Here is a 22,689-nt window from a genome sequence, read left to right on the forward strand (position 1 = left end):
TTCGAAATTGAAGGACGCTAATTTACTCAAAATTGATACACCTCGGCTTACCATCTAGCGGAAGGTTTCGGAAGGGTGAAAAAACATATATTTAATACTTGCGCCGGGTATTTAATGTTCGGCTCCGCCCGAACTTAGACTTTCTTACTTGTTATAAATTATTGTTGTTTTTTCACAATAGTTTTTCAATAAAAACGGCCTGAAGCTCAATAAAATTGTTGAATAGAATAATTTAACTTTTTAAGCAGTTGGCAGGTCCTAAGCTATCTCTATGTCAAAATTTATATAAACTAAGGTCAACAAACATACTCACACACTCGCTCACAAATTTTCACATTTATTATATGTTTAGGACTTCATTTCACTTGCCAATTTAATTCCAAAACTGCTGTCACTCCTCGTCAAAAATTATTTCCAAATAGATAAAACTTCTTCCAAAAAAGGTAGCAGCTCTCTTCAAAGATATGTTTGAAATAAAGCTTTTTTAAATCTCTCTCGTTTGATACCCATATTAAAATATTTCACTTATATTCTTGATTAAATTGATTTAAGCTTTTTTAACAGGTGGCAACCCTCTATTTCCGAAATAAGCCCTTTTTAACCCTTTTCGTTTGATGGCCAGATTGTTGTGATAAAGACTTCACTTAGCTCATTAAATTATTAATTTTAACTTTCGAAAAATATCCTATATGATAATATAGGTCATAGTCTATTTGTTTACCAAATCGTATTCAAATGCTTCCAGACATTTTAGCGTGATAGACAACAAATATAATAGTAATACTGCGTTTTTCGTTTTTGTCCTGTACGTCAGAATTTTTTTTAACCACTTTGAAATTACAAGAATATTATTAATTGTAAAAAAAAAAAAATCTTTAAAAAAAATCAGTGGAAAATAGGATACCAATATGAGCATAAAATAAAAGAGAACATTTTTTAAGTATGGAACATGTCATTTTAAAATTGTATCCCTGAATATCCTTGAAAGTTTTCAAATATTTATTTTTGAAATAATTAGCTGTTAAGGATTAATATACAAACGACCACATCCTCGAATGTCGGCCTTCTAACTTTATTAGCTTGAAAAAATAAAATTAATTGAAAGGAAATTTTTAGTACCAATTTGACCTTGTGATGCAAACTTTTTTTTTTTAATTCTACGGAATTTTGTCTTTCGTTTGGTACCCATATTGCTGCTCTACATTAAACTGCATTTTTTAAATAACTTTGTAAAGTCCTTTTAAAAAAATTTGTATGTCAGAAGGAAAAACAAAAAACGCAGTTTTACTATTTTTGGCCCATGCTATGGTCAGCATATTGATTGTTTCGTGTTTTTGATTTTTTTATAATATTAGTAGGATTTTATTAAATTATTATATTTTTTTTTTGTTTAGCCAACTTCTAATTCAATTTTGATTTTGTTTGTTTGCAGTATCTGATTTTACCGAAACCCTTTCCCATTTATACGAGGAACATGCAACTGCCCTACAAACTTTAGTCTCCAATTTTCGTAAAAAGAATGCAGAACTTCGCAAAGAAAGGTGAGAATATAAATACATTATTTATTATAATCGTTTAATATTTTTTATAACTTTTCTAAACAAAGAGAGTTGATTTATGTAAATTTATTAAAAAAAAAATTTTACAGCGCAAACGTATTTTAGATCGCAAAATCGGAATATGTGAATACGAATATTTGAAAGTTGGTTCGTTTTTCTCTTCTAACCGTAAAAACAGTACGAGTCAGTCAGTGGCAGACCAACGGGGGGTGTTTTAATACACAGACGCCATATTAAAACCCCCCCCCCCCCCGTGGGTTCGCAAATTAACCGACACGTAGTTTAACCCCCAAAACCCCCCCGCTGGATCCACCACTGGTGAATATTTTCCAAAACCAATTTAAAAAAAACTTGAAATTTCAGTCCTTTCTGGTGTTTTAGCAAGTAAGAATTACAAAAAGAAAATGCTTCAGGAGCTACTTAATTTGTGCTACTGAATAAAATTCTTCAAAAAGTTAAAGAAGAAACTAAATTTCATTGAGTCCCGTTTTCTCAAGTAGGTTCTAAAATTTATCTGCCCTTCAATTACATTTTTCCAAACAAAATTTGTGTTGAAAGAACAACGATGTAGATGGAGTTTAGAAGAGCAAAACACATCTACTTTTAAACTCACATCTCTGATTCCGATCCACCAACCAAAAATACGCAAGAATGAATTATTCCAGGCTGCGGGTAATTTTTTTTTGAACGATCTATAACTAAACATATGTACCTATATTTCTAGTTTAATTAAGCTCAATAAAATTGTTGTTCTCTTCCTCAGACCCGCCTGCCATCAGGCAATTTTCCAAGCATGGGAAACATTCCTACAGGAGGTCGAAACCGATTCTCAGGCATCAAACGATGTGGCCAACGTGCTTTCGCGTCAGGTAAGAAAAAGGCATTAAAATCATACCAAATGTTGGCTGTAGTATTTATGTATATAAATATTATGAAAAAAGTTGTAAAGTGGTTTAACTTTTGTGGAAAACATGTGTGGTCGTGACATTAAGTAGCATTTGCATAGTTTGCATTGAAATAATATTACCACCAACTGCAGCTGCCGCAGGCACTTCTCTGACGCATATTCGCTAATGTACAAACAGGCATAGATATAATACCCATTAAGTAAAATATTCGTAAACTTACATATATATGAAAATGGAATAAAATTTTTAACGTTTTTCGGATACACTTTGCCACCAAAGTGTGCATTCAAAACCTATTTATCGAAAATTTGCAACTGTGGTTGTAAAACGTCGCAATATGCTCTTTGATTTTTCATTGAATTCTATTTCGAATTTTGTCTCGAAAACAACTATAGAGGGAGGCGGCATCCTCGCTTTTCCTTTATTTCTGTAGGCTTTTCCTTTATTTCTTTTCCTCTACCGAAGCCATGTCTAGCGAAATTCTGAAGAGTATGCTTGACTACCTGTTCTGTAGTGGCTCAAGGTCGAAAAATACTTCAAGTGCTGTCAACGGACTTTGAAATTTTGTGAGAGACCGTAAATGAACTAGTTCTCGAAGCCCAAGCCACAGGTAATTACGATACTATTATACTGTAAATCCATCTCAGAAACTTTGGGCTACATACCATCAGTGTCCTCTTAGCCTTGAAAATGGTCGCATCAACCTAAGGTTCACACAGAACTTTGGAATCTAGGATCAGACCGAGATACTTAACCTCCGCGAAAACACTGACTCCGACCCAATCAGAGTCATGCTCCTCATGTCTGGATGATTTGTGCTTTTGGTAAAGGAGACGTTGGTCGTCTTGGAGGAGTTAATGTTAAAACCCACTTTGGCGCACCATCCCTTCGTTGTGTTAAGACCTCTTTGTATAACACTAAATAGCAGGGAGGTTTTCGGAAGTTTTGCTGATACTCAAAATTACGGAAAATCGATATCGTTTTCCGTTAAGAATGCACAAAAAACAAACTGTCGCAAAACGTAACTTTCTTTGCTGCCTGGGTACATAACTATTTTTATGTACATACATACTGCTTTTTAGTATGTACGTATGTTAAATTGTGTTTGTAAAGCACTTTATTTGGGTTAATTAGCTAAATTCTAACCGCAACTGCGGTCGCTTCACTAAGTTGGTCAGAAGTGACACTTATGCATGTACATACATATGTACAAAATGCCATGTGCATAGGCATAGGCCGATTGGGGATTTCGATAGTTGATTTCAATGAATTCAGATTTATATTTATATAAGCAGAAGCAGATATCTGCATTTGACAGAGAAATGTTTGTATTGAATTTTTAGTAGCGGTGTGCCCCGGTTTAACCCGACTGAGTTGCATATGATAAAGTGTGCTCGAATCATTAATAATTTGCATAAGCGTCTTTCGGGAAATTATACGAAAATTTAAGTAGGTAGCCAAAAACAACAACAGCATACTAAGTAACTTATTTAGCTTGCCTACTCAACCCGAAGTAGCACGCCTTGCAAAGGGTTATTCTGCGATTTCTATGCTGATATTATTATCCCCGTTAGAGTGATAGAGCTGCTCCCAAATAAAAGGAATTCTCTAATGATCTTTTGACAACAAGACCAGCCCCATTCGCTTTGTTTCCGCATCCAACCTGCAAACGGCAGACCAGACTTGGCGTTTTTTGTTACGAATGATGTCGATGCCACCGGCATAGGCCAGCAATTGTCCACGCTTGTAGTAAAGTATTTCCGAGAGCTTAAATTCTTATTCTTAATTCCTAAAAACTGCCAAAACTGCTAAGAAATATATTTTTTATAAAAAAAAATGCATAAGAAAGAAAAGATGTATACATAACATTTCAAGTGTAATATATTTTTTCTGATTTTTTTTTTGAAAAAAGTACTAGAAATACCCTAGAAAATGTTGGCAACCCTAAGAACACCAACTCTCCTCATAAAACTTTTTTCTCTTGACTTCAGAAACACTAACCCCTGAGCTAACCATACACCTTCTCCTTACTCAACCTACCAACATAAGGTGGCAGGGTGGTTGTTTCTATGTAATTCCATTAATTACAATTATTGTACAGTTTTAGGCAGGCTCATCCTAAACTAATTTCTGTTGTTGTTATTGTGGCGTAATAGCATTTTCTTTTTAATAATGTTATTCGGCTTTGTACCACAATGTGTTTGTTGTGAAAAATGGAAACAGCAAATCGTGATACACAGCTAAATAAAATTGCTAAAAGTTACGCCTCAATAATAATAACAGAAAATTAATTGATAAAGTTGCCCTGCAGGATATGTGATTTTGTGAATGTACCGCCTACAGGAAAACTTGTATGTTTTGGTCTACAATAACAACAGCAACAATGATAGTCATGGTAACAACTTTTTTAACTGACGGGAAAAAATTTCCTACAGCTTAATATGATTTTTAATAAGCGAATGACTACAGATGAATGTACATATAAAATTTTATGTATACGCACATATATAAATAAATATACAGTGACGGAGTTATGGGGTGATTTAACTCCCCGCCTCTCTCCCATTCGGTCAAATGCGCGATTTGGAAATTCCGACCATCCGTTCGTCTGCTCTACATTTTAGCGTCCAATAAAAATTTATTTTCTGAATAACTCAGAACACTTTAGTAAAATTCATAAGGTTTCTTACATTTATCGAAGCTGTACTGATATTCGGGAGAAAAAACTATTTCTATAGCATTTGCTGATGCGTGGTTTCTTGATATCGAGGTCGTATTCTTTGCATACTTCGCTCACATTTCCGAAAGTTTCTTGAAACTGGCTTTTGTCGCTTGTCTTCAAATTCATGCACATCATCTTCCGCCAATTCCATAGCCTCGGAAAAATCTTGCGTTTCTGATTGCAATTATTTACTGGAAGGCAAAACGATGGAGTGTACCGACTGCATTATTTTACAAGATATTTAAATTTCCAAAGTAGCGATTGCGGCCAGTTACTGGGAAGTTTGTGTTGCTGATTTGGCGTTTTTTCATACTGTCATCTCTTAAAGAGCTTCGAAGATTTCTGGCTAAAGTTCAATGTACGTTAATACTGCTCGTACCATTATTTAATTTTTTTCTTCGATTTTATTTTTGAAAAAACGCTGCAATAGTCCGCAACGCATTATTGATGCCAGCTATTTACATCACAAGCTGCATTTTTAGCTCAGTTAAAACTACATATTGAGCCCTAACCGCCAAAATAATTTAAGCGACATTTTTTTCAAAATTTTGTTTTTGATGCAGAAATATTCCTAGAGCATCTAGATGCATTTCTGCATCAAAAAGAAGATTTTGAAAAAAATGTCGCTTACGTCATTTTGGCGGTTAGGGCTCGATATGTGGAGTACAGTGCACATAAATGGCAAGAAAAAATCTAATTGTATGTACCTGCGCTTGGGTTCCTCGTAATTTATTGTTAATCGCTGGAGCTCCATCAAATTCTCGGTCTTAAGATTGCGAACAATCTATACCTACGTCCGAAAGATATTTGTAGATAGTTTTTGAAAACTATCCTGAAACCAGATAGGTCTTAAATTTAAAAATCTAAAATCACCCCTTAGTAAAATCCTACATCCGCCACTGTACATATGTACATATGTACTTATGTGTATACATTTGATTGTTTTTGCTAAACAAGTAACTGTGCAATGTGCACATACATTAGCTGTATTTTTTAGCGCTGCCAGCTATGTGCATGAAAAAGTGGTCACAAGCGCTTCCATTCACGTATATACCCTGTAGTCAAATGTACTAGTTGTAAACTACCTCACAACTAGTATGAACCGCATGCCCGACTAGTCAGCCGACTACCTTTTTTCCATGCAATCCACTGGTATATTTAACATGGGGATGTCCTACGAGATGGCAATTGTCAGATTTTTCTCAGAAATATACCAGTCTCATACTAGTTCAAAATAGACAGAAAAATACTAGTTCAATTATGGACTGAAACCACTTCTTTGGGAGTCAAAAATAAAATGAATTCCTGAATATACAATAAAATTATTTTCGATTGCGTACACTTTAAAATATTACACATTTTTATTTAGCAGTCTTAGATTTACCTGCACAATTCACTCAAGTAGCACACTGGTGTATAACTTGGTGTAAATTTGTGAATTTTGGTGCAATTAATCAGATTTATACCGAAATTCGTAAATCTACACCAATTTATGCACCAGTGTGCTACTTGAGCAGTTCTTTCTTCTTAAAATTAAATGAAAGTAATAATTGACGCTTAAAACTTGAGATTTGGATAAGTATAAAATAAATAAATATTTCATGCCGTTATTAAATATTCCTAATTTTTGTCCATAGTTTGGCTTGTTGATTGATAATTGAAATTAATCAAATAGTTATATTAATCGTGTAATAACAAAATAATCATATAATTAAAATGAATTAATTAATTAAAGATTTTTATTTAATTAAGGTGCTAATATTGATATTAATTATCATTAAACGGTTATCCAAAAAAACATGCTTTAATCAGTAATCATTATGATTAATAATCGTTATTTAACAAGTCCGGTATAATTGAATATGTACTCGCTTTAATGGTTTACAATATACCCAAATAAAAGTTATAATATTTTGTGTACTTTACTCTATTAAACTGACGAAGTCAAACAAACTTGGGCATGAAAAAATCGTTTTGTACTTGGTACATGTCTGGGCATTTTCGAACTAGTTCGGTGTCAGTCAGGAAATTCTAGTTGTAAACTAGTATTTTTCCTAACTAGTTTGGGGTTTCACTGCAGGGTACATACATATATATACTTACATATGTATATATGTGAAAATACATATATATTAGGGCGGATCAAATTTTTTGCATCAAAAGCAAATCGCGGTTATGGTTATTTGGGTAATTTCAAGCATTTTTGCCCAAGAAACCATAGGTCTAAAATGAATTTAGAGCCAGCAATTTTTCTATATAGTTTTTTTTTTTTCAAAAAGTGACTCACCTGTTGAAACAGCTGTATTGAAATCTAGCCCAAATGTGTATCTGGGGGTTTTTGGGCTCGAGGAATCCATTTCTGGCATTAATTTTTTCTTTTGAGGGCTGCCAGAAGGCCCTTCCGAACTTTTTTTTTTTGGATTTTAACGCCTTTTTTCCGAAAATCGACAACATTGTTGCGAAATTCCACGAAATTTGACTTTTTCATCATGCAATTTCCATTTTTAAAAAGCCTAAAATATTCAGCGAAAAAAAAACTACATAGAAAAAATCGCTGGCTCGAAATTTATTTTAGACCTATAGTTTCTTGGGCAAAAACGATTGAAATTACCGAAAAAATCATAATCGCAATGTTCCTCTGTTAATTTTTTTGGGACCCCACAAATCGATCCGCCCTAATATACATATATGCACTCTCTATACCTTCGGCGCTTGTGGGGAGCAAGTAAATACTTGTTTTTCTTGTTTATGTAGGCACTTGCCTGTACATAGCGACACTTAAAGTTCGCTTCAATTGCGGTTGAAAATTTCTCCACACTATTGCTAATTATAAAATAAGGCCCATCACCTGTTGCTTCGTTATTTTCCTACTATAAAATAGTTCATATTGAGCTTTAAGAGCTTAAGCAGGCGTAGTGAAAACAAAAGTAACATGAACTTACAGCTGCAAGCTGTAACAATAAAATAAATGAAGATTTACGTAGAAGATGTAAAAGTAAAACAACTTGAAGGGAATATTGGCCGAAAAACAAAAATATACTTATATAGTATATACTGGATATAAAACAAGTAATTTTTAAGTAAAAAACGCAACTGGTACCAATTTAGGATCTTTATGATCCAACGATCGGATTTAAATGAAATTAGTATGGGAAGAAGAAGAAGAAGAGTATGGGAACCACCTTTGAGGAACAACCTTTTCCTTGAAAAACTATCGAAATTGGATTACGTGGCCCAAAGTTATGCGGTAACATACAGAAAAAAATTAATAGCCTTTTTTGAAGTCGGTTATAAATAAACTAAATAAAAAAAATAAAGCAGAAATACTGGAACAACAGTGTTGCTTTGGAGCAAACCATAGATCATAGAATTTAGGAGTAATTTAAGGAAGAAGCTTACTACACTGCAATTTTTTGAATGTGGTTGCACTTTTGGCTGCTCGAATGGGTTTGCAGTCAAACGACCACTGTCGTAGCTGCCGTGATCCGGTGAAAATGGACCATAGACCTTGCCTGGTCAGACAAAATCCTTCACTACTTCAAAGTTATAGCTGCCAGCAGTGACGTGTGTCCCAAAACGCGAGAAACGTTTTATGTGTTTCCAGAAGGTACTTTGGCTTGTCCCCTTTTACAGCTAGACCAACTTCTTTCGCTTACTTTTCTGAACTGGAAAATACTGCGCGCATTTCCCAGCAGAAGCGCACTTTAAATTGACAGCTCTTATTATGCTTTCCAGCGCATCAGATTGATTGAGTGAATCGCTTTGTCTAAAACCTCGAGTGGTTTCCAACGGCGTCGAAAGGTCCTACCCAGTTTGAACTGAGCTCAATATTATACTCAACGTTACTCTATATAGCCGCAGTAGTTTTGCGAGAATGCTAAATTTAAGCGCCATAGAGGAAGCTTCTCTTTCCCTTTCGTAATCGTGGTTGAAAGCTGAAACAATCGCAATATAACAGAGGCCAAGAAATCGTCTAACCCGTAAACTTCTACTACGCGTAAACGAAAAGCTTAAAAAAAGAAGAAATTTGTTGTTGTGTCTGTCAGCAGCGGCAGTTAAGCATGCAACAAGTGTTTGTAGGTTGTAAAAAGAAACTTGGCTTTATAACATTCATAATTACTCTGAAGCTGCAAAAATAACTGACTGCTGGGAGTAATCAGTTTTTAGCCACAACATTTTTTCCTGTTGCTTATTTTTACAAAGCAACCTAATTAATTTTTAACAATATTTTTTTTTTTCACATTTTCATTGCAGGTGTCACGTCCAATGCTCGATAAATCCTTTCATCGTAAAGTTCAAAGTCGGAAAATTTTCACACACAGGGAGTCTTTTGAGACTATTATCGCAAAGACTGAAGAGAAGCTGTCGAAGGTAAGTGACAAAGGAAACTGAATACGAAAAGAGAATAAAAATAAAATAACAAAAAACAAAATACCTAACGACATAAAGAGTTGGGCTCAAAACTTTAATGCTACATACAATGTATTGTAAGTAGAAAGAAAGTCTAAAGCCGATGGGAACAAAAAATCAATGAAAATGGAAGTAAAAAATGCAGAGCTCCAATGCTCTTAGGCGACGCTAAAATATTCATGACTTCACAAAAGTATGCAATGACACATGTTCATATGTATACAAATAATATAAATATATGCACATACACACAGTATCTCAAACATGGGACCACGTGTTAATTTTTATATTTTTAATATGCGTAATGTTTTTCGAGGAAGTTTTTTATTTTTTTATTTTTTTTTCTCTATAAAAATAGATACTGTCCAACCAAAATCATATTAATAACAGTTTCTAACCTTATACAAAATTTATGAAAATTCTAAAAATTTTGATAAAAATTTCAAATTTTTAATCTGAATATTTAAAACATTTCTGAGTATGCAGTTTTATAACCCAGTGTGATGAAGTGCTAGTTTTAACCGGCCAAATAATTTTCTTAATTTTAGAGAATTATATTTGGAAACTACTTATGCGATTTTTTTTATATAACAAGTGGCGTTGATTTTTTGAAATTTTGTTGCAAATGGTCTCCTCATTTTATTTCGTAAGAAATTCATGCTTATATGGAAAAAGTGCAAAAATCCGTCCCCAAAAAAAAAAAAAATTTTTCCAAAGATTCAGATTCAAAAGTTGAAATTTTGTTAAACATTGTTTGAGTATTCAAAAAAAAATTTTATTAAGTGTGAAACTGTAATTTATTTGGTTTTAAGTAACTCGAAAAATATTATGAATATTTAAAAAAGAAAAATAATCAAAACGTTGTCACTTTTTTGAGTCACTGTGTGTATGAATACCGTTATATTAAGTTAACCTGCACGGTGCGCCATGGCTACCTTTGTTCGTCACGTATCACAGTGGTGCTGCTGGGCATTTCCTTTCTTTGAAAATATCCACCGTGCGGGCACCGAACTGCATTGTAAAAGTTAAATAAAAGATGATGCGACTTGTGGCCAAAAGAAAACAGCAAACAGTGAAAAATAAAAAAAGGAAAAATAAGAGAACGTTCTCGTAAAATAAAGTATAAAAGAATGAGGAAAACTAGAATCCCATTTGAAGTATGAATCTTTCACAGGTGACATATATAATGGTACTACTATTTAGCAGGACCTGCATATGTATGTGTGAGTAGCTTTATCCTTTCATATATATGTATATACGAATGCGTGGCAGTATTTCTCATGTATTTACGGCTAGCCAGGTATAAAGCACACGTTTAAATACATATGTACATATTTAAGTACAAAAATACTTATTCCTATAAGAGTGAAAACTCGTTGAGTGTTCGCATTAGTTCAGCTTAGGATGGCTTACGACGCATTTGCTGCAGTCGCGAATTTCCGAGATGCCACAATTTATCAACAGGAGAGCAGGAGGATGGTACCGCCAATGACATAAACTTTACCCGGGTACTCAAGCAAGCGAGTGTTGCATTAATTTATTTGATTATTTCTTCACTCGTGACACTTGAACGCACTTAGCGTCATAATCCTAATTTTGGAAATAATTTGGTTAACACTTGCTAGAATATTTACTTGTGCCAAGTAGAGCAGTGAAAGGATTTTTGAGCATAATGCTGTAGATACACATAAGTACGATATACAACATAAAATAACTGGAAAATGTGCGCTTTGCTACGCAGTGCCTGATAAGAATTTTCGCGTTGGCCATTGCACAAGTGTGGAGGATGGTTCCGTGTGCAGAAGTGGAAAACTTTTGACTGCCATTCACCTGGGAGTGGCCAGAAGAAATTCTTGTGCGTACGGTTCAAATCGCAGCTCACAATATCCGGATATTTATATCCACGTATCCTCTGGGTAGCAACCAAACACCCGTTTGGCAGCGAGCTAAAGTGAGAAACTGAACTTCGCGTGCGCTGGGTTAAAACCACGCCACGTTAAAACCCCGCCCAATGAAAAAGAACAAACAGCCTCGGATGAGACCCCCTTTTTTGATGACGACCCCGGAAAACGTATAAAGGACTATGATTTAAGGGTATGCTCCTGGAATATCCGGACCCTTAATGGAAAAGGCGCCTCTGCCCGGCTGGTTGATGTCCTCGGGAAGACAAAGGCTGACATCACCGCCATCCAAGAAATGCGATGGACGGGGCAAGGTAAAGTAAGCGTGAAGCCTTGCGACGTCTACTACAGTTGCCACGTAAAGGAGCGCAAATTCGGTGTTGGATTCGTGGTAGGAGAGAGACTCCGTCGCCGAGTACTGGCGTTCACCCCGGTGGACGAACGTCTAGCCACAATCCGCATCAAAGCTAGATTCTTCAACATCTCGCTCATCTGCGCCCATGCCCCGACGGAAGAGAAGGATGAGGCGTCCAAGGATCTCTTCTATGGGCGCTTGAAGCGTACATATGAGCGCTGCCCCCGACACGATGTCAAAATCGTGCTTGGCGATTTTAATGCCAAGGTGGGCAAGGAAGGGATCTTTGGCGCCACTGTCGGAAAATTCAGCCTCCACGACGAAACGTCTGATAACGAACTGAGGCTGATCGATTTCGCCGGACCCCGAAACATGGTAATATGTAGTACTAGGTTGTGATAGCGTTTTAGACGTACGTACACTCAGAGGGCCAAACATCGACTCGGACCACTATCTTGTTGTAGCCAAGATACGCACCCGCCTCTGTGCAGCAAAAAATGTGCGCCCAACAATGCAAGGAAAGCTTAACGTCGAAAAGCTGCAATCACAACAGACGGCCAATTTATTCGCCACTCGACTCACACACCTGCTCTCTGAGAGCACTCTTCAACAATCCGACATACGCGACCAGTGGAACCACATTTCTCGATCATTAAGTACCGCCGCTGAAGAAGTAGTTGGATTTCAGCGAGCCGGAAAGAACAACTGGTACGATGAGGAATGTTAAGAAGCCGCAGAGAAAAAATACGCCGCTTATAGGGCCACACTGCGATCGGGCGCAACGCGAGCTATGTAGGACCGTTATAGGGAAGTGAAGAAGGAAGCGAGACGTATTTGCCGCAATAAGAAGAGAGAGGCCGAAATACGTGAGTGCGAAGAGCTTGAGATGCTGGCCGACAGGAAGAACGCCCGAAAATTCTACCAGAGGGTTAGGCGATTTACGGAAGGTTTCAAGAGCGGGGCGAACTCCTGTGAGAACAACAATTGTGACCCAGTGTCCGATGTCCAGAATATACATAAATTGTAGAGGGAACACTTTTACAACCTACTGAATGGTAGCAGCGCTGAAAGTAGTGAAGAAGACGAGCCCGAGTCCCCAGGCGGAGACGATGGAGTAGCTGTCTTCCCGCCTGACTATGACGAGGTACGAATAGCGATTACGCGGCTGAAAAACAACAAAGCTNCCTGACTATGACGAGGTACGAATAGCGATTACGCGGCTGAAAAACAGCAAAGCTGCTGGAGCTGACGGCCTGCCAGCCGAGGTATTCAAGTACGGCGGCGAGGAGCTGATGAGGTGCATGCATCAGCTCGTATGCAGAATATGGTCAAATGAACGCATGCCCGACGACTGGAATTTAACTGTACTCTGCCCAATCTACAAGAAAGGCGATCCCGCCATACGTGCCAAATACCGGGCAATCAGCCTTCTAAGAATTGCGCGAAAGACTGAAGCCCACCGTCAACGAGCCGATTGGACCTTATCAGTGTGGCTTTAGGCCTGAAAAAGCCACCATAGATCAGGTATTCACAATACGCCAAATCTTGGAAAAGACCCGCTAGAATAGGATCAACTCGAAACATAGGAAGAGGGAGGCCGCCCCCACTGAGATGGAAAGACCTAAAGGAGAAGAACTTGGCTTCACTTGGATTTTTAAATTGGCGTCAGTTGGCAAAGAAGAGAAACGACTGACGTGCTTTGTTGAACTCGATAAAAATCGCTTAGGCGGTAACAGCGCCAAATAAGAAGAAGGAGAAAACATGAATGTACTAAACATTGGAATTAAGTACTCCGCAAGAGTACAAGTAAATATTCAAATATCACTCATACGCCATTTTCAACTTATAGCCAATCTAAAGAAATTGCGATATTGCACGTTCTACAAGCTATTTCGCTAACCATTTATGTATCAATGAAAGTTACCCTAAGCGATTGCGCCAAGTTGCAGCAATCAAAAGTGCTAAATAATTGTTCTTCAACAAATGATCATGACTTCACACAATAGTTATGCGCGCACATACATACATATTTACACTCTTTGCCTTCGCCGCCGTTATTTAATCGCATATATTGTTATTGTTTCATTGCAGTGTCGTTTGGATTATAAACAATGCTACATATCGCATCGTCAAAATCCCACGCAACTTTCACTCACCGAATACATTGATGCCCACAATGCGTACGTGCAACAGTTGCATGCCACCAATGCCATGCTGGAGACATACCATTGTGAGACGGTGCCGCAATTGATGCAAGAACTGGAGGAGATACACAATGATTTATGCAGTATTATCGCCGAATCGATACTACAGGGTGCCGATGTTATTGCGAATAAGGTAAGTAAGCTGCATGCATAAATAGTATTTAAGTGAGTGAGTGAGTGTGTGGTGTGGTGTATCCGTCGGCGGGTCTGTGTGAATGGCTCATGCTCACAGAGGCCGAAAAGTGTTAAATGCGAACATGCATATGTTCATACATACATATATTTCTTCACGAGGCGAATAAATATAGTGCATTGGATCAACGGAATGAATTGCTTTAGGGAAAACAATTTATGACATTCGTTTGCGATTTGTAGGTGGCAGTCACGAATGGACGCGCCACCGAAAGAGAGTGCACAAAATTCATATAGGCATGTAGTGAGTTTTTATTTTTAATTTTGTTTTTTTTTAGGTTAAAAATGTATGAGCTCATACCTTGCATGGAAATTATGCATCCTCTGTGAGCATTTAACATTTTGAAATGTTATCAGTAAAGGCCTGTTTAATTTGTTCTTTCGTTGAATGGAAGAGCTTGACTTGGATACGAGAAATAACTGCTTTATTCTCCTTAAGGGAATTTTTTTTATTGGCAATAATAGATTTATTTGCAACAAAATTCTTGCATGTTCAAAAATTTAAATTTGTTAGAATTTAGCTATGACTAAAACTTGTCTGTCATTCAGTTCGACATGAAATGGTGACCTTTTAAAAATTGTGTTCATATTTTTTTTTCATTTACCAATTCGACGTAAATTTTTTTGACTGAACATATAATATTCATAGTAGTATCAAATAATAAATATTTAAAGCTGAACATGTGTATGTATATTGTTGGTGCAACAAAAATTGATTTAAAATTTTTGGGTATTTACATATAACCTGATAGTAGGAGATACGACAAGGGCACGACCTTCACTCATCTGTTTAATGGACACAAACTGAAGACAAACTTTTACAGCCAAGTTAAGTGAAAAATTATTTTGCTTTTTTGAATTTTATTTGGAACAGGGGCCGAACATAACAGTTATTAAAGAAACCTCTCATTGAAAAATTCATCAAAAATAATTGTTATTTTGGATTTATGAAATAAAAATTAGAAAAAACATTTATTTAAGGGGTTATTTAAGGAGTAATTAAGTAAAAGTCGGATTTTTTTTTTGATAACAAATATTCGTTATTCTGGTTTGAAAGCTTTTAGGATCCAAAAAATTAAATCTGAATATGTATAACGGTTGCAATATGACCGAAAAAATAAAAATCCAATAGTAATGATTATTTTTGATCCAAAAAATTAAAATCACAAAATGACGTATAATTTTGATCAGAACACTATAAATGCAGTTTTAACTGTTAAGCTATGATTTTTATTATAAAAGTCATAACAGTCTCTCTTTTAGAGTGGTTATGAGCCAGTACGACAATACCCAGTCCATTTTTGCATTTCGAATTTTTACTTGGAAATTTCTTAAATTCTATCAGTACAATGCAGTGATTTAACAGCCCGTAATTTACTTAAATATTGTCCATGCATTCATCCGAAATGGACGGCTTGGCTTATTTGCCTGTGCCATAAAGTTGCATACAACAATAACTGACACAACGTATTCAACCACTTTATTAAGTAATTAACTGAATTTGCATTGTTTCTTTTGTTTATTTCTGTGCAATCGATACATTTGCATTGAAAATACATTTTCGCATTCATTTGGTATTCCACAGTTTATGTTGATTGTTACCTATACATACATACAATGGACATAAATAAACTGCAAACGTATAACCATGATGAATATATACATACATACATACACATAAATATCTCAGAATAAAAAAAAAAAATGTTTTTAAACGAATTCATGGAAATACAACAAACGGACATGTAAATTAATAAATAGTTATTGCAAATGTTTGTGCTTGTGTGCACATCTGTAAAAGTTTGGCCACAGTTGACACAAGAAAGGTGGCTTAAACAAATTATGCGCGCGTACAATGTGCGGTTAACCATGAACCATATAAAAAAATTATAAACATTTAACGGTGTACTTGTGAACATTTGTATGAATTTATTTGCAAATTAATTTTCTTAGGTACATTTGTATATATGATCTAGGATATAACCTTAAAAATCTTAACAAAAGTCTACCTTTTTAAAGTCTTAAGAACGTGGCACTAACCAAAATGGATTTAGAAAACTTAGTTTTAGGGTAAAATAAAATTAAAGCTCTGGGCAAGGCTTCCTCAAGTGGGCCCCGAATTTACCAGCATTAATATTTTTCAATGATATTCAGGCAGCGCCGAATTTTGTAGTCGGAAAGTACACTGTGTAAATTTTGTTGCAAAATTCCAAATAGTTTTTTTTTTTAACCAACAAAATATCAAAAATAAAAATTTCCAAAACACTGCACAAATTTTCAATTGTTGTTAAAAAAAAAACTATTTCGAATTTTGCAACAAAATTTTCACAGTGTACTTTTCGACTACAAAACTCAGCGCTGCCTGAATATTATTGAAAAATATTAATCGTGGTAAATTCGGGGCCCACTTGAGGAAGCCTACTCCTCTACTAGAATTATAAAATAAATTTTTAACGTTTAAAGGTGGGAATAGGTATAACTGTACCTGGGGTTTCTCACAAGGGTTAAGCAATGTAGGAGTGCCACAATATACGAATATTGTGGTTGTTTTAACAAAAATTAAAAATTCGCAGAGACCATGTATAGCCATATGGAATCGATGTGAATATTTGTTTAATTTTAATCATTTTTTCCATTACAATGGCCACGTGTAAAGTTATATTTATACCAATGCATATATGTATGTGTGTATATATAGAATGAGTTTATTCGAAATTAGTTATTAGTTTTAAAACAAAAACATTTTTTTAATTCAATTAATTCATATCAAATTCTAAGCGTTTTTTTTAAATTGTCTTTGTCCATTTATATTCATTATTGTCTACCACAATTCATTTCGCAGGCTACAGTGCAAGCGAAGCGTTATAGCTCACTCACTATACAATGCAGCTCAGTGTCAGCGGCGCAGGACCTCACAAATTTCGTACGCATTCTGCCGCTGCCATCGCAGGCGCAAAAAGTTCCTAAGCGCATTTTTGCACCGCCACAACCACCGGGCGAGGTCGACGATACGGGGGATTTCAATGTAAGTGCTAAGTAAAATGTATAATCATATCGAGATATCATATGTGATCTTGATGGGGCCCATCAATACTGTAAAAAAATATTTTAAATTGAGTTTCAAGAAACTTGTCAACAAGTAAAAACGTTAAGAAATAAGTTTTAGAAATAAATATTTAGTTTTTTTATGAAACCTCTCACCCATTTAAATAAATTACAATTACTCAAGTGTGTTATCGAAAATAAATTTAGTATTTAGTTAATATCAGAAGGAAGGTATAGGAACGTGCTTTAAGTCACTAGGTCTATACGACGTACATTCGAATACGCTACAGCATGGAGGCTCATAGTGGATTTGATGAGATTCCTTAAGGTTTGTCTTGCTATTGGCCACATTCCAATTCCTTGCAGAAGAGTTTCAACTAAGGCGGCCACCTTAGTCTATATTGGCTAGGCAAACATATACCGGACGAAAAGATCTATATTCGATTTACTTTCCCATGGATGAGCCAGTTACTTGGTAATATTTTCAGAAATTATGTGGGAAGCAAATTTGAATTCCGGAAGGCAACTAAATAAGCATTAGAAATATTAAATTTCGGCTACCTTCCATGTGTCGCTTTCTATTTTTTTCTTGTGCCGATATTGATGAGGCTTGCACTGATAACAACTCAATCGAGTCAAGTCATCGAGTTAAACCAGTAAAATGACTGTTTTGGCTGGGTGAAGCGTGAAAAAACAGTCGGACCGAATGACGCTCAAGTTGTGATAAGACCTCACGGTGCAGATTTAGGGGCTGATCGACTTAGATCATCGTCAGCGACGGAGGAAGGGGCGATTGGGAAAGCCTCGAACTCATGGATGTTAACCAAAAGACTGGACAGGACGGCGGCACACAATGGTAATACGACGGGATGCAAACTATTCAGTGGTCTCATAAGAGATATGATAGTTTTAGGGGTGGTAAGCTGAAAACAGATACACTTCTTCGCAAAAACCCCACCCCAGTTCGACGCGCCAAGCTGAGTTGAATGCATGCGTAGCAGGGTGGACTGCTCGGCTTAATTTTATTGCGGTATTGCATGCCATTGCTCAGGCAACACTATCAGCATCCCACAAAGGGCTTTTATAAAAGAAGTTGCACGCATATCAGAGTGACAAGGTAAAGGCAAGACTATCTTTCATTCTATGTGCTATGAGGTCAGCCGATAAACTACACAACAAATAATAAATTGAAGGAAATAAGGTTTTTTATTTACGTTGTGTCGCATATTTTTCGCCGTTTCGTAGTTACAGAAATTAAGACTTCTAGAATTCCAAAGCCCTCCACATATAAACACCGACAATACAAGCTTTGCGATCTGTGTGAATTTTCCAATAAAAGTTTGACAGTTTTTAAATCTATGTGATCCCGTGATGCGGATGCAGGGTTGTAAATGAATGAAATCTGTATGCGATTTAAATCAGTTCGTCACAATCAGTGACAAAATTGTCACAAAAAAATAAAACAATTTTAAAAATAGTTCTTGAAAAACGTCAAAATTTTCAAAACATGTTTTTTTTTTTTATAGAGAATTAAAGAAGGAATACGATGGTATAATTTTAAATCCCTAATTCACTGATCGTCAATATGCAAATCATCTTCAAAAAGTTCAACTGTTAATAGCTAAGTTAGCTTTAAAACGACGTTAAGATGAAGTCCCTAAGATGCGCAGATGCCGATATATAACGATTTGAATTAGTACATGATTAATCACAATAACGAAAAAAAGCAAACTTTAAAAGATCATATCTACGAAGAAAAAAAAAATTAAAAAAAAAATCCTCGAATACGTGTTAGCTTATTTCATGTATAGAACCAATACAAAAAATTTGAAGCCAATCGAAAGTGTGACACCAAATTGTTGTCCGATATGAAAAAGAATGTCTCATATAAACTGAATAAAATATTCACCCCCTCATTAGTGAGCCTACCTGCATCTCGATCACATTTGGTGTTACTTTATTTTTAGCTAATGAAAAAAACTAAATTTAATTATCTTTAAATCCATTGCATAGGAGATGGCTCCAATTTTGCGCAACGAGCTGGTCTTCGATCGTCATTCAACATTAGCACTGCGACCAGCACTGGAATCACTGAAGCGAGAGGCGAATGATTTGGAAATGCAAATACGTTTATTACAGGTAAATATTTATATTTACATATATGTATAGTGGGGGTCTGGTGCTATTGAGTTTTTATGAAATTGATTTCGAATTTATTGCTGTTGCTTATTTTGCCGTTCGCTCAGCAGACATGTCTAAAATTTGCAAGGAACTTATGCAAAATATTAAGTTTTTAATATTTTTTTTTTACTTAGAGGTAAACTTTTGCCAAAGGGTTGAAAAGTAGTAGCTAAACCATGTGTTTTTAATAACTGTATAGTTCTTCCTATGACTGCAGTTTTCGTGCAGCTTTTAAAATTAAGTTAGCCTTTAGTGTGTTGGTGTTGGTTGATTTTTCCGACAGGGTGGTAAGATGATTTATTTTGGAACGAATGTCCGTCATCCCTTGTCAAGTTTGTTTTGCAGACAAACCGGTTTCGGCGTTGTGCCATCTTCAGTGCCATTTTTTTTTGTCTGCAAACCAAACTTGACAAGGTATGACGGAAATTCGTTCCAAAATAAATAGCCTTTAGTCTATATAATTTACGCTACCTGCGAATAGCGTCCTTTATTTTAGATTCATCCCATATATTATTATTTTAAATAAATAAATGAGTATGATTTAAAAAAAATTTGCTTCACTTAGGATACCGTGGATGGTTTGAATCGTACGCAGCAACGTGGCATCGAGGGTCAACTCTACAACAAGGTCAACGAGCTACAGGAGGACTTGTCTTTGAAAAAGTTTGATTTGCGAGCTAAGCAATTACATTTTGCCGCCATTAAAGCGCAGGTGAGTGCAACAGTACTGATCTACTTGAATTACTAAATACAAGCAAAGTCGTTTTGAAGAAATATTGCATATTGGTATTCCAAGATTTATTGTGCGAAAAAGGCTTAAGTAAACCTTAAAACGATGTATAACTACATGAAATTATGCTTTTCTTGAAACAATTAAATTTACAACATTTATACTATTTTATAATTTAAAAACTTAGTACATGAATTGTCAGAAAATGTCATTTGGCGCCTTCGCCAAATTTAGAATCACACTATTTTGCTAAAAAATCGATTCAATCCATGTTTCTTTCGTTGGGCGCCATGGTCGAATGATCTTTTCAAGGAGGCATCTTCATGTCCATAACATGCTCAAGTTCTTGCAATCATTGAACCTATGTGACTTTGATCATGCTTTTATAAAGCTCGCAAATATTTTAGACGTCATCCCGAATGACATTAGTTCAGAGTTTTACATGGTTATTAATCTATTATGGTTTTGCAATGAAGACTCCGCGAATCAAAATGTTGGCGTCTGCTGTGTGCCTCAAGAATCTGTAGGTAGTACTTCTTATTTATTTTTTGAATTCTTTGTCCTCTGCTTAAAGTTATCACATTTATCTAAACGGTTTGTTTATGAAATTATCACTAGAATGGCAACAGAGTCTGCATTTAAATTTACCCTGAGACAGGGATCGCGAGATTTGTAGATTTGTAAATTTGACAGTCACAGAGTGGTACACAATGGGACTACAGCGGTCAAAAGTAATAAAAAGGGACTAGTGAATTCTGAAAAAGCAATTAAGCAGATTCTTAGCAAAATATCAAACTAACCCAAATCAAAGAGAATTTTTGATAAAAATTAGTCTTGGGCAGTATCGATGCCAAAAGCACTCAGAACTCGATTCTCAAAAGAATCGACAGCACCCGATTTTTAAAAGTATCGATACTGAATACTCCAAAGTACTCAGTACTCACGAAAGAACTCGAAAGTACTCAGAACCTAAAAAAACTCAAAAGTACTAAGTACTCACAAAAGAACTCGAAAGTACTCGGTACTCAAAAATTCTCGGTTCCAATCATCTCTTTGATACATGTACTCAGGATACTTAAAAGTACTGAATAGATAGTAAAAAGTGCTTAGTTTTAATTACATTTACCGGCCTTTTTTTAGTAGCCATTCATTTGACGTAATTTGGAATTAATATATTAATTTGAATAAAGTGCTGCCAGCTTGCAAGATTTCTACACTAGTCATTGAAATGATAACAACAAGTGTATATTTAGTATTCTGAAAAATACCCGATCCTTAAAAGTATCGATACCAAAGAACTCAACCTCAAAAGTACTCGATACTTTTCAACACTAGAAAAGAGTGTTACTCAGGTGTACATGGCGTAACATTCTTTCCTGATCATTTTTCATACAAAAAATCTTTTTTATTTTCTTCATTGGTAACTTGAGTTTTTTTTTTTGCAACAGATCAGGATTTAACACAAATGCGAAAAATTTACACAGAATCTGTTATTTTTTTAATTTTTCTCCTGTTAAAAATTGATTTCTTTGCATATTTTCATAACAAAAAAAAAATTGGAATAATTAATCAACTTATCAGAAACTATCAATTCCATCGAAAAGTAATGTATATGTGGTTTAAGGAAAATCTCGTTGGCTTTATTTACTGTATCTCGTACTACGATTGTTCAATCGGTTCGTAAGATATGCGTGATTAAGTGGAACTAAATTTTTTAAAGCTGAATAATCTTAATTTGAAAATATCTCGAAAAGTTGTCCACATAGAATAAAAATAACTTGATATTCAGAATCACCGAGAAATTCTTCATAGGAATTGGATATTGGCATCCGGTGGATAAAAAAAAACAAAGTTTGAGATCCAGTGTAATCATTAAATTAGGACAATAGCCAAAATTGGACAAAACATCGCTAACTTAATTAGTTTTTCACCTATAAAGCGATCAAATAAAATTATTTGTTCCATGTGTTGAAGGTCCGGCGATTCAGAAATATAACCTCTACTCTGAAAAGGGGTTTTAAATATTATTAACAATTGCGACATCGCTGGGGCGAAGTAAAACATTTTCAAACTTTTAAAGTTGGAAATTGAAATAACTGTTAAAAAAGCTTCCAAACGTATACAAGTATTATTTAGGTCAGCAATTTAGACGACCTCCACGTTTCTCTATCCGAGTTTTTTCCGAAAATTTTATTTTATAAAAGCTTTCATAGGACACACTTAAAAACTTTTTTCTTAACATACGCGCTATAAAGAATAAAATAACCTTCATAAGCTATATAACTTGATAACATTTCCTAAGAGTTAATTTTTCTCTATAACAGTGATGGGCAGATAGAGCTTTTACTCTGCTAGTGCCTATACAAAGTGTATAGAAAGCTTAAAAGAGCTTTGCTTGCAGACAAGACAGTACCCATAACAGCTTTAAAAGCATTCTAGCATTTCCCAATGCAGCAGTGATGCTCAAAACGGCGCCCGTGGG

The 22,689-nt window shown here is 35.4% G+C and overlaps 1 protein-coding gene across 1 annotated transcript in view; it reads left to right on the forward strand.

Annotated features, from left to right (window-relative positions):
* The window catches only part of LOC108360818 (uncharacterized), a gene marked incomplete at its 3' end in the record, with an annotated part of 103,129 nt that extends 82,940 nt beyond the window's left edge, over window positions 1–20,189 (forward strand). Inside the window, exons 4-10 of the mRNA XM_017613259.1 lie at window positions 1,433–1,541; window positions 2,323–2,428; window positions 9,444–9,560; window positions 13,947–14,192; window positions 17,094–17,276; window positions 19,310–19,435; window positions 20,043–20,189. Coding sequence (XP_017468748.1) covers window positions 1,433–1,541; window positions 2,323–2,428; window positions 9,444–9,560; window positions 13,947–14,192; window positions 17,094–17,276; window positions 19,310–19,435; window positions 20,043–20,189 — 1,034 coding nt within the window. The remainder of the gene's footprint in view (window positions 1–1,432; window positions 1,542–2,322; window positions 2,429–9,443; window positions 9,561–13,946; window positions 14,193–17,093; window positions 17,277–19,309; window positions 19,436–20,042) is intronic.
* Between the last annotated feature and the right edge of the window lie 2,500 nt (window positions 20,190–22,689).

Source organism: Rhagoletis zephyria, unplaced genomic scaffold (assembly GCF_001687245.7).
Source record: "Rhagoletis zephyria isolate East Lansing unplaced genomic scaffold, Rhagoletis_zephyria_1.1 Rzeph_scaffold_00634, whole genome shotgun sequence".
In the NCBI taxonomy this organism is placed as follows: Eukaryota; Metazoa; Arthropoda; class Insecta; order Diptera; family Tephritidae; genus Rhagoletis; species Rhagoletis zephyria.